The following is a 13782-nucleotide window of genomic DNA, read 5'->3' on the forward strand; positions in this document are numbered from 1 at the left end:
TTTTGCACATAATAAAGCTGAGTTTTAAAAAGATTTAAATTATGTTACCTAAATTTATCTACTACCAATCACTTGAATAGATATTCAAACTCAAGAAGTCTAGTCCTTAAATCTGTACTTCTTTAGCTCATAAAATTAAAGAAAACCATTCTATTGAGTTACGGATCAGGGAGTACAATACTGTTATCTGTTGTCTAATTTTTAAAATGTGCGGTATTAAATGAACCACATAACTTTCTAAACTTTAATTTCCTAATGTTTAAATGTTTATTATGAAGATATGTAACATGACTTTTCATTTGGAAATATAATATAGAATGAATAAAGTGATCTTATCACAATGATTATTTTAAAGTCCTATTAACTTTAAATAATTTCTTCTTCAATTGTAAATTCGCATAAGACCTGCAAACTCATAATTAAAGTAACTTTTCATCTCGAGAATATATTTAAAGGTGGTTTCAAGCATGGGCATTAGCTGATAATTTTCAATACAAGGACAGAGCACAAAGTGAGACATAACAGATACAAATGAAGCCAGTGTTAGAAAACAGTCTAGCAAAATATCAAGTACCTGAATCTAGAAACAAGGAGACTGACTTTATAGTGATGGAAACACGCACAAATCTTCCTGGTATCTATGAAGTAAGTGAGCACAATACTTTAGTGTTTTATCACCCTTTCTTCATGTTATATAAACAATTTGTAATTCATGTCTCTATGTCCAGTATGTCCTGACTCTGGGGTTGTGTAATTGGAGAATGCTTATATCAATTTCTTGTCATTCATTAAGACACATATGTGTCTATTCACATCACATAATAAAGAGGTGAACTCCATAGAATATAGGAATTTGCAAAGTATACAAAAAATTAAAACAATGTACCTAAATAACAAAATACATATAAATTACTTAAATCTATTAATAAAATTCAAACAATCCAATAGAAAATGAGAACATAAGATGTTTACAGTGAGTTTGCAGAAGTAATATAAAGTTGAAGATTAAAAGAGTTTCTGCTAAAGTTGAGTTAACAAACTTGTAATTTAAAACAAAATTAATTTTCACTCTTCTGTGATTGGCTGTAATTATTGCACCTCAAAGTAACTAATGGTATCACATGGAAAAACTGAAGCAAAAATCAACAGTTGTTGAGAGTGTAAAAGATAGGGATTCAGTTATCTAAAAGACTAAAAGTACTACATTTAGATTATTTATTAGAGGAAATCTTGCCACATGCATCAGGCCATAAATTATATTAACAGAAAATTAGAAGAATTCCAAATATTCATAAATATGTTACACTATAAGTATACCATGTAACAAGATGGGGTAGTAAGTGATAACTTAATAAACTATATATATATATACATATATATATATACACACACATATATACATATATATAAGGTATATGTATGCATCATTGAAATAAAGCAGAGATTGATATGATCATTATTATGTTTTATTTATAGCTATTTTGATGAATGGTATATCTGTATCATTTAATGATATATAATGGGTATTGGTTATAAATGATAGAAACTGAAATCAATGTTAATATTTACAAAAGGTTTTGCCTATAAAAATTTTACAATGCTTACTAATTAATTTACATAGAAACTAAATAAGGACTTGTAATACAGATTATGAATAAACCTGAAACTTAATGTTGTTGGAAATCATTAACAGATTGCTCTCTTAGACAAAGTAAATTCGTAAGGAAAAGTTAAATGTCACATAAATATAAAACAGAAAGTCATTTGCATAAACATCTAATTCTACACAATATATATTTACAGATAAGAAAAAGCTTGAGGCTTCAGGGAAAAGATAATAAATCCCTGAAAATAAATGAGATGCTCCATATTTTATTTCCAGGTGATGTTGTACCTCAGAGTAATTTGGGACATCAATTTATTTGAGCAAGTCTTAAATAAATAGTTAGGTAATTAACCAACTAATCAGTTAATTAAAAAGTAATTAATAATTTAATCAGTTAATAAACTAATCTATTTCCTATCTTTTAGGATGTGTGATTACTGGTAACAAAGTGTTTAAGACTGTAAATAAGATCATTTTTTATGTGCCTTAGGGTTATATTTATTTATAAAACTGGTTATTTTCAATGCACACATTTAATTAAATCCAGAAATTTGTGAGTACATATTAGATATAAAAATTAACTGCTAAGAGGTCTCTAAAATGAGATAAATTCCCTGTAATCACCAGCACGCATCATGCTAACATGACCAATATGGTAGTAGGTACTCCAGAACAGAATCTGTGGTAGCTGGAAGCCTGGATATTGGAACCATGGGCTGCATACACATGTAAAATAGAGAAATACAGCTAGTTTTGTTTCTCTCAGCATCAAAATGAGTGCTAGTAATTGCACATTAGTTTGTATATTTTTTAAATTAAAACAACTCCTCATGACATTGAAGGAAATCTTGAGAAACTAATTTAAACATATGAGAAACATGGAAAAGTTCTAATTAAGAGATATATCACATTAATATTGGCCAAAATGCATGACTATGAGGCTCTTCCAACACAGAAGTACCCAGGCATTAGAAAACTAGGAAGGCATAATATTTACTAACACCGTGAGTAAATTATGTGTGGCATACCAACAAGATATACAGAAATAATAGAAATGTAATGTGCACTGCAATGTATACTTGTTATCCAATTTTTGGAAAAAAATATTGTGAAATAACAGCAGAGATGTATGATAGGATGGTAAGGCAAATGTCTTGTCAGGAAATGAAAGGCTAGAGACATAATTATTCCTCCAGATCTCATTTATTTTTACATCATTTGACCATGTCTTCTTAAGAAAATGCATAAGCTTCCTTTCAAACACCTGTTTTCCTAATCATTTCTTGTCTTCCAGGCATGACTGGAGCCATGGAAGATGCAAATAACACCACAGACATAAACTTCATTCTTCTGGGGCTCTTTAACCACACTCAGACCCATCTGTTCCTCTTTTCCATGGTGTTCATGGTCTTCCTTTCCTCCCTGATGGGCAATGCCCTCTTGATTGTGCTCATCCATGAGGACCCCCGACTGCACATGCCCATGTACTTCTTGCTTAGCCAGCTCTCCCTCATGGACGTGATGCTTGTCTCCACCATAGTCCCCAAAATGGCAGCCAACTACCTAATGGACACCAGATCCATCTCTCCTGCTGGCTGTGGGGCCCAGATATTCCTGTTTCTGACTCTGGGAGGGGGCGAGTGCTTCCTCTTAGCTGCCATGGCATATGATCGATATGTGGCCATATGTCACCCCCTGCGCTACCCCATCCTCATGAATCAGAAGCTCTGCTTGAACATGACCACAGGCTCCTGGATTCTGGGAGGGGTAGATGGGCTGATGCAAGCTGGCACCACTCTGAGCTTCCCTTACTGCCATTCTCGGGAAATCAACCACTTCTTCTGTGAGGCACCCTCGCTCGTTCGCCTTGCATGTGCGGACACTACATTTTTTGAGTTTTTCATGTATGTGTGCTGCATCCTGATGCTCTTGATCCCTCTGTCTATCATTTTGGCTTCCTACAGTCTCATCCTGGCTGCTGTGCTCAACATGAGGTCCACTGCAGCTCGAAAGAAAGCCTTTGCCACCTGCTCCTCTCACCTGGCTGTTGTGGGGCTCTTCTATGGCACTCTCATATTCACCTACATGCGGCCCAAATCCTACCGTACAGTGGCCCATGACAAGGTGGTCTCTGCTTTTTACACCATCTTTACACCTGTGTTGAACCCTCTTATATACAGTGTGAGGAATAAAGAAGTCAAGGGGGCTTTGAAAAAGTGGCTGGAGAAACATTTTCTGGGACATCTATAGTGGGACTCATTTGCAAAATTGGCAGCAGCCAAAATGAATCCAGATTTTGAAACTTGTGTTATATCAATGTATATTGCTCTCAGTTGGCCGGTTTGTGCTGTTTTTTTTTTAACTATTTCATTTATATATGGTAAATTCATTAAAATTTCCATTTGTCCTGCTTTCAGATATTGTCATAGTATTTTTGTTGTAGACTTTGGACCTCAGTAATAAGAATAAATGATTGAGGCACTGTAAGCAAAATATATGTTATACATTGATAAAATAAAGGGGATTTTCAACTCTTAATGTTTGTGGGCCCTGATCATGTGCTCTCAGGAAAGCCAAACTTTACCATTACCAAGTCAGCAAATCTCACAATATGGGTTCAATTTCTGCCCTGGGAGCCCATGTACATCTACTTCATTTATAAGTAACTTAAAAGGGAGGATTCCAAAAATAAAGTAAACAGTAAAACCTTCTTGGTTCACATGAGACTGAAGTCAGACAATCCTGCAGATATAGTTAAGCCTTAAGGTTATAGTCCTATAAGATAAGGTCTATAACTTTCTAAAATATCTTTGATCTAGTGATTGTAACATTTTATGTTTTCTGCTGTTAGTGAAGATTGTGTATCCCAGTCAGCTGTCCTAACTTGAGCTGGGGGATTTTTTTTTTTCTTTCAGAGATCCTAAAAGATTTGTTCATTTTGTACCAACAACATCAGCCATTTGTATGTGTGTTTGTGTGTGTCTGTATAAAATTATGAGGATGAATTATTTAAAGAGTGAATAATTATTTTTAAAAAAGCAATGTATATACTAGCTTCTATAATTTTTATAAAAAATTTCAAATAAATTAGAAATGAAATAAATATGAAACAAAATACATAAAACTTGTAGAAGATATATACATATTTATATACTTATAATAAATATTTATATATTTATACAGTTTATATACAGTTTATTGTCAAGTTAGCTAACATAGACTATATGCATTGTGCTCTTGGTTTTGGGGGTAGATTCCCATGATTCATTACTTACATATAGAACCCAGTGCTCATTCCAACAAGTGCCCTCCTCAGTGGCTATCACCCATTTTTCCCTTCCCCCACCCCTCCGTCAACCCTCAGTTTGTTATCTGTATTTAAGAGTCTCTTATGGTTTGCCTCCCTCCCTCTTTGTTTGACACTATTTTTTCCCTTCCCTTCCCCCATGGTCTTCTGTTAAGTTTCTCAAGTTCCACATATGAAGGAAAGCACATGATATCTGTCTTTCTCTGACTGACTTATTTCACTTAGCTTAATACCCTCCAGTTCCATCCACGTTGCTGCAAATGGCCAGATTTCATTCTTTCTCATTGCCAAGTAGTATTCCATTGTATATATAAACCACATTTTCTTTATCCATTCATCAGTTGGTGGACATTTGTGCTTTTCCCATAATTTGGCTATTGTTGAAAACACTTCCATAAACAAAGGGGTACATGTGCTCCTATGAATCACATTCCTGTATTTGTTGGCTAAGTTCCTGGTAGTGCAATTGCTGGATCCTAAGGTAGTTCTATTTTTTTTTTTTTTTTTTTTTTGAGGAACCTCCACACTGTTTTCCAGAGTGGCTCCAACAGTTTGCATTACCACCAAAAGTGCAAGAGGGTTCCCATTTCTCTAGATCCTCGCCAGCATCTGTTGTTTCCTGAGTTGTTCATTTTAGCCACTCTGACCGGTGTAAGGTGGTATCTCAGAATGGCTTTGATTTGTATTTCCCTTATGATGAATAATGATGACCATCTTTTCACGTGTCTGTTGGCCATCTGGATGTCTTTTTTGGAAAAGTGTCTATTCATGTCTTCTGCCCATTTCTTCACTAGGTTATTTGTTTTTTGGGTGTTGAGTTTGGTAACTTCTTTATAGATTTTGGATACTAACCCTTTATCTGATATGTCATGTGCAAATATCTTTTCCATTCTATTGGTTGCCTTTTAGTTTTGTTCATTGTTTCCTTTGCAGTGCAGAAGCTTTTTTTATCTTGATGAGGTCCCAATAGTTCATTTTTGCTTTTAATTCCCTTGCCTTTGGAGATGTGTCAAGCAAGAAATTGCTGTGGCTGAGGACAAAGAAGTTGTTGCCTGTTTTCTCCTCTAGGGTTTGATGTTTTCCTGTCTAACATTTAGGTCTTTCATCCATTTTGAGTTTACTTTTGTGTATGGTATAAGAAAGTTGTCCCATTTCATTCTTCTGAATGTTGCTGTTCAGTTCTCCCAGCACCATTTACTAAAGAGCCTACATTTTTTTCCATTGGATGCTCTATCCTGCTTTGTCAAGGATTAGATGACCATACCTTTGGGGGTCCAGTTCTGAATTCTCTATTCTATTCCATTGGTTTATGTGTCTGTTCTTGTGCCAGTACCATACTATCATGATGATTACAGCTTTGTAGTTTAAGCTAAAGTCTGGTATTGTGATGCCTCCCACTTTGGTTTTCTTCGTAAGCATAACTTTGGCTATTTGAGGTCTTTTGTGCTCACATCTAAATTTTAGGATTTTTTGTTCTAGTTTTGACAAGAATGCTGGTGCAATTTTGATTGGGATTGCATTGAATGTGTAGATTGCTTTGGGAAGTATTGGCATTTTAACAGTATTTGGTCTTCCAATCCATGAACATGGAATGTATTTCCATTTCTTTGTGTATTCTTCAATTTCCTTAAGAAGTTTTCTATAGTTTTCAGCAAACAGATCTTTTATATTTTAGTTAGGTTTATTCCTAGGTATCTTATGTTTCTTGGTGCAATTGTAAATGGGATTGATTTCTTGATTTCTCTATCTGTTGCTTCATTATTGGTATATAGAAATGCAACCGATTTCTGTACATTGAATTTGTATCCTGCAACTTTGCTGATTTCATGTATCAATTCTACCTGCTTTTCGGTGGAGTCTTTTGAGTTTTCCATGTAGAATATCATATCACCTGTGAAAAGTTAAAGTTTGACTTTTTATTTGCCAGTTTGGATGCCTTTCATTTCATTTTGTTGTCTGCTTGCTGAGGCTACGACTTCCAACACTATGTTAAACAACAGTGGTGAGAGTGGATATCCCTGATGTGTTCCTGATCTTAAGGAAAAATCTCTCAGTTTTTTCCCCACTGAGGATGATATTAGCTGTGGGCTGTTCATATATGGCTTTTCTGATGTTAATGTATGTTCCTTGTATCCCGACTTTCTTGAGGGTTTTTACTAAGAAAGGATGCTGCATTTTGTCAAATGCATTTTCTGCATCTATTGAAAGGATCATATGGTCCTTATCCTTTCTTCTATTAATGTTATGTATCACAGTGATTAATTTGTGAATATTGAGCCAGCCCTACAGTCCAGGAATGAATCTCAGTTGATCATGGTGAATAATTCTTTTTATATGCTGTTGAATTTGATTTGCTAGTATCCTGTTGAGAATTTTTGCATCCAAGTTCATGAGGTATATTGGCCGGTAATTCTCATTTTTATTGTGGTCCCTGTCTGATTTGGGAATCAAGGTAGTGCTGGCTTCATAGAATGAGTCTAGAAGTTTTCCTTCCATTTCCATTTTCTGGAACAGCTTGAGAAGGATAGGTATTAACTCTGCTTTAAATGTCTGGTATAATTACCCTGGGAAGCAATCCAGCCCAGGACTCTTACAATTGTTAGGGGATTTTTGATAACTGGTTCAGTTTTTTCATTGGTTATGGGTCTGTTCAAATTTTCTATTTCTTTCCATTTGAGTTTTGGTAGTGTGTGGGTATCTAATTTGTCCATTTCCTCCAGGTTGTCCAGTTTATTGGAATATAATTTTTCATAGTGGTGTCTGATAATTGTTTGTATTTCTGTGGTGTTGGTTTTGATCTGTCCTCTTTCATTCATGATTTTGTCTATTTGGGTCATCTTTATTTTCTTTTTGAGAAGTCTGCCCAGGGTTTTATTAATTCTGTTTATTTTTTCAAAAAACAAAATTTTGGTTTCATTGATCTGTACTCCATGTTTTTATTTGTTTTTGTTTTTTTGATTGTATTTTATTTAATTCTACTCTAAACTTTATTGTTTCTCTTTATCTGGTGTCTTTGAGGTTTCTTTGCTGTACTGCTTCTAGTTCCTTTAGGTGTGCTGTTAAATTTTGTATTTGGAATTTTTCTTGTTTCTTGAGATAGACCTGGATTGCAGTGTATTTCCCCCTTAGGACTGCCTTTGCTGCATCCCAAAGGTATTGGACTGTTATGTTTCCATTTTCATTTCCTTCCATATATTTTTAAAATTTCTTCTTTCATTGCCCATTTGACCCCTTTATTCTTTATCAGGATGTTCTTTAACCTCCATGCATTTGGAGGCTTTACAAATTGTTTTCTTGTGGTTGATTTTGTTTCATAGCATTGTGATCTGAAAATATGCATGGTATGATCTCAATTCTTTTATATTTATTGAGGGTTGTTTTTTGATCCAGTATGTGATCTATCTTGGAGAATGTTCCATGTACACTAGGAAAAATGTGTACACTGCTGTTTTTGATTGAAAAGTTCTGAATATATCTGTCAAGTCCATCTGGTCCAGTGTATCATTCAAGGACATTTTTATTTGTTGATTTTTTGCCTAGATGATCTGTCCACTGTTGTAAGTGGAATATTAAAGTCCTCTGCAATTACCGTATTCTTATTAGTAAGATCGTTTATGTTTGTGATTAATTGATTTTTGTATTTTGGTTCCTTCATGCTGGGAACATAAACATTTACAATTATTAGCTATTCTTAATGGATAGACCCTGTAATTATGATATAATGCCCTTCTTCATCACTTATTACAACGTTTAGTTTAAAATCTACTTTGTATGATATAAGTGTGGCTACTCCAGCTTTCTTTTGACTTCCAGTAGCATGATAGATCATTCTCCATCCCCTCACTTTCAATCTGAAGGTGTCCCTTGGTCTAAAATGAGTCGCTTGTAGGCAGCATATAGAGGGATTTGTTTTTTTATCCATTTTGATACCCTATATCTTGTTGGAACATTTAGTCCATTTACCTTCAGCATTATTATTGAAAGATATGGATTTAGTGTCATTGTGATATCTGTAGGTTTCATGCTTGTGATAGATGAATGTCTAGATCCCATTTGAGTTGCCTTGACTGACCCAAAAATGAGATGTCCACCAAAATTTGCCTAAACAAGCTTATGAGAAAAATAATATAGTATTATTATTTTAAACCACTAACATTTGTATTGGGTTGTTATGCAACTATATTGCCTGCAACATATTTTGATTCATGGAAAAGGAATGGGGCCAAAACTAGTACTAACATCATGTCATATTTTCATAGGATCAAGTGGCAGTCAGAATACAAAATAAACAAGCAAGCAAAACAAAACAAAACTCAAAGAAACTATTAGCAAAAATATAAGGGCCTTGAGAAAACAGTTTCTGACACTAATATAATACTACATGTTCATTGTACTTGAAATTAAAAAATGAATAAAAACAATGTCACTCATTATCAGGGAAGTGAAAATTAACACTACAGGAAGATATTACTTCACTCCTGTCAGAGTAGCTAAAAAAAAAAAAAAAAGAATTAACAATTGTTGGTGAGACTGTGGAAGAAAAAGATCTCTCATGCATTGCTGGTGGGAATCCAAAGTGGTGCAGCCACTCTATAAAACAGTATGCACTACTCTATGATTAAACAATCACATTACCCACATAGTGGGTATCTATCCAGAGAATACAAAAATACTAATTTCAAGGGTTATATATAATCCTATGTTTATGGCAGCATTATCTACAATATCCAAGTTATGGAAGCAGCCCGTGTCCAGTCCTTCAATTGATGAATGGATAAAGAAGAAGTGGGGTGTGTGTGTGTGTGTGTGTATTATTTAGCTATAAAAAATAATGAAATCTTGATATTTGTAACAAAATGAACAGAGCTAAAGAGTGTAACGCTAAAATAAGTCAGTCAGAGAAAGATAAATACCCTCATGGACTTTAAGAAGAAACAACAACAAAAAATGCACAAAGGGAGAAAAGATAAGACAAAGAGGGACAAAAGAAGAAAATTACTTAATTATAGAGAACAAACTTATGGTTTGACAGAGGGGAGATGAGTGGCAGGAATGGTAAAATAGGAAAAGGGGATTAAGAGTACATTTAAACCTTGATGAGCACTGAGTAATGTATAGAATTGTTTTTGCTTTGTTTTGTTTTTTAGAACTGTTACATCACCATATTGTACACCTGAAACTAATATAACATTGTGTTGCTATACTGGAATTAAAATAAAAACATAGTAAAAAAGTTTTATAGGCTATAATTCAACATATGTGCTCTTTCCTTGACCCTCAGTCTCTTTTCAGTAGGGGTCCTGGAAGTAGCTGAGATTTTCCATGGTTCCAGTTCCCATGAGACAACTACTCTTTCTATGGTTCTATAAATTGCCTGCCATTTTGCTTTCAAATTCTACATGAAGGACCCATTCATGAGCTCCAGGAAGTCACTTTGTGCAGGTGCCTCCATTTATCAAGGTGATTAAAACTTTCTGTGGTTGCTAGTTTCTTTTCTCTATGTGGCTCTTTGGTGTTCCCTTCTCTTCTTAAATTAACTTTCTGAATTTCTTTGTCTCTGTTTGAAAATATATAAAGTGATTTCCATTTCTATACCTGGACACTCATAAGAATCTCCTTTTTGGAAGATGAAGAAATTAATCACAGAAAAAAATTAAAGTTTTGGAGGTGAAAAGTGACAAACTTCTGAAGCATACACTTCTCATGGGCAAGGAATAAGCAACAGAAAAATGAAAAAAAAGTGTTATCTCTAAATTCCTTGGCTTAGGATTGGTAAAAGACATTGCCAGCCATATAGAATTGAACAGAACAAATGATTATATGTCTTGACCCACATATATGGGGTGGATACTTCACTCCTCTCATAGAGACCAGAATAAATCACTGAATATTTGTACAATAATATTTTATCATCCACAGATTCCAAATACACATCCTCAGGAAGGTTACTGAGAAAACCACTTAGCCACAGAAGATCACTTTCTAATATTATCATAGTAAATAGGTAATCATGATATTGTAAAGGAAAAACAAACAAAAAAAACAACATTCCAGAGGAATGATACAAGAACAATGATGAAAAAAAAGTGAGAACAATATTCCAAGAAAACAGAAAAGTAGCTTTATTTATGAATGTTCTTAATATATAATATAGAAGGCACCCAAATACCTGCCTAATGAGAGTTGAGAATATCTAAGAACCAATTCCTTTTGTTTCTCCTACTTTTGACTTCTCTATATGTGTTTATTGATATTATCAGGTCCTTAAATCACCAAATGTTTTGGGGATTTTGATGAATTGCATTTCACAGGTGATCTGATAAAAGAAATCATATCTAGACTTGCTTGGTACCTCCTGATCACCATAACTAAAGGAAACTTTTAGTTGTCTCCATTTTGGAGAGCTGAACTTATTTTGTTGGAGAAAATTAAATGAGTCAAACACTTGTTAATCAGAAGAAAGAACTTGTTGATTCTAATGTTTTATAATAATCTGGACTTCCTTCTTCTGGACTAAGAATCATATTGCACTTCCCCTGTCCTTGTAATATGGGGTGGACTGTCGCACATCAGGGAAATAAGCATGTATAACACCTGACTACGTGATTTAAGATCAAATAACTGACCTTCCATGTTTTCTTTTCACATGCCTCAGACTGCTGATGTTTATGGTGAGAGAAGTATGATTAGCTGCATCATCTTTGTTATTTTATGACATAGGGTTTTATGACATAGGGACTTTTAAGCCATTATTGGTTAAGCAGCATAAATTATCATAATGTATTTCCCAGACTCTAGACACTCATATATTGATTGACTTATTTCTAGTTTATACATTGTGTCATTTCAATGAGAAATTGTGGGTGTATATATATAAGTAATATGCATATGTAAAAAATATAGAAGGGTGCCTGAGTGGCTCAGTTGGTTAAGCATCCAACTATTGATTTTGGCTCAGGTCATGATCTCATGGTCATGAGATCAAACCCTGAATCAGGGTTGGTGCTGATAGCACAGAACCTGCTTAGGAAACTATCTCTCTCTCTCTCTCTCTCTCTCTCTCTCTCTCCCCCTCACCCACCTTCTCTGTATCTATCTCTCTCAAAAAAAAATACATATATATAGCCAATTGGCACATAGTCTCTGACATAAAATATTTGAACATACTGAAGTGAGGTATGATAGAAAATTATATATATGTGAATAAAAAGAAATACACATGCTTTTCTCAAAATCCTTCAATTACTTAGGAGGACAAGAATATAAAAGGATTCTGAAAAATCATATTTTAAATTAAGTTTTCTGTCGACATATTTTAGTAATAAAACTATTGTTTTGAAGTGTAAACAAATTTTATTCTTTCAACTTTTCAAAATAAACACTGAGTGTATCAAAATAAGCCAGGCTTTTAACTTGTGTTAACTATGCCTGTCTTCAATAATTCTGGGGGACAGAAAGTGGTCATAGAATGTAGTAAATTTCTCACAATGCACAGTGTCTGCTTGGAATTCTCTCTCTCTGTCTGACCTTCCCCTACTCATGCACCCTCACATATGCTCTCTAAATAAATAAATAAATAAATAAATAAACAAATAAAAAAGAACAGGTCCTGTAGTGCCCTGCAGGGTAGTGTCCCCTGATAACTAGAACCTGATGCTTCAGCAGCATCTCATATGTGTGTTGCGTTCATCCTGCTACTGTGTCTGAGTACCATTTCCTTTCAGTCTAGGTATGTGCACTGACTCTTATTGTGGGCTGCATTTGCTCTCTCTGATGTTAGAAAGACCCAGGCTGGTTGGTTCTGAGGGTAGTGGGGGGTGATGGCAAATTTTGCACTGAAGCACTAGTCCTAGGCCAGATTCCTGGAGCATTATGCCCATCAGGGGCTTGGCACATGGAAGCTGTGGCTGGGTGGGGGCTGCATGACATTGACAAAATTTTCAGAAAGCCAAGAGTCAAAGCCAAGTAGGCTTGGAGTGGGCATATCCTCAGGAGAACTGATGTGCGAGGCAGACTGCCAGCAGCTTAGGTAACAAGTGTCTGTGCAGGACCACTTCTAGAAGGTGATTGTGTTTCTCTGCTGGGGGGCAGGAGAGGAAAATGCTCCCAGCTCCTTTGTTCCTGGAGAAGTCTCCAACACGCTACAAAATCAGTGCGAACAGGTCTCCTTTTCATTTCTTTCCAGCAAACTCTGGCCTCATGTCACCTCCTTGTGGGCTGTGGTCTCCCTAAGGGTGGGAGCCCCGCTATTACTTACCCTCCTGTCCTACCCAGGGCTCAGTCAGCTGATTTTAAAACTCCAGACTCCAAGTCCTGGTGGTTATACAAAGCATGGAATTTAGCCCCTCTGGTTTTCAATATCAGACATTATGAGGAATCATTCCCATGTGAGCTCCCTGGCACTTTTCCCACTCTGAGCTGACAACTCCCTTCCTTCTGTGGGGAGCTCCCAACCACTACTTCCACCCATCCTAACCTGTCTGGTGTGGCTTGTCTACATATAGTTGTGGAGTCTGTTCTTCCAGTCTTCACATGGCTCTCTGGGTTATTTACTTACATGTGAGTGATAACTAGTTGTACACATGGGATGAGGTGAGTTTGGGTCATCCTCCTACTCTCCTATCTTCTCAGTCTCTTTTTAACACCCTATTAAATCTTTTCTCCTCAACAAAATTTAAACAAGCAGTGGCAGAACGTGATAAATCTACTCTTTAATGTATTTTTAAATCATGGGGCGCCTGGGTGGCTCAGTCAGTTGAGCGCCTGACTTCGGCTCAGGTCATGATCTCACAGTTTGTGAGTTCAAGCCCCGCGTCGGGCTGTGTGCTGACAGCTCAGAGCCTGGAGCCTGCTTCAGATTCTGCATCTC

General features: G+C 35.5%; 1 protein-coding gene across 1 annotated transcript; it reads left to right on the forward strand.

Annotated features, from left to right (window-relative positions):
• The first annotated feature begins 2914 nt into the window (after positions 1-2914).
• LOC102968021 (olfactory receptor 2T33-like) lies at positions 2915-3906 on the forward strand. Its single transcript, XM_007092976.2, has 2 exons — positions 2915-3830; positions 3869-3906. The coding sequence occupies exons 1-2, from the start codon at positions 2915-2917 to the stop codon at positions 3904-3906; spliced, it is 954 nt and encodes a 317-aa protein (XP_007093038.2).
• Positions 3907-13782: the final 9876 nt, after the last annotated feature.

This window comes from Panthera tigris, chromosome A1 (genome assembly GCF_018350195.1).
Source record: "Panthera tigris isolate Pti1 chromosome A1, P.tigris_Pti1_mat1.1, whole genome shotgun sequence".
In the NCBI taxonomy this organism is placed as follows: Eukaryota; Metazoa; Chordata; class Mammalia; order Carnivora; family Felidae; genus Panthera; species Panthera tigris.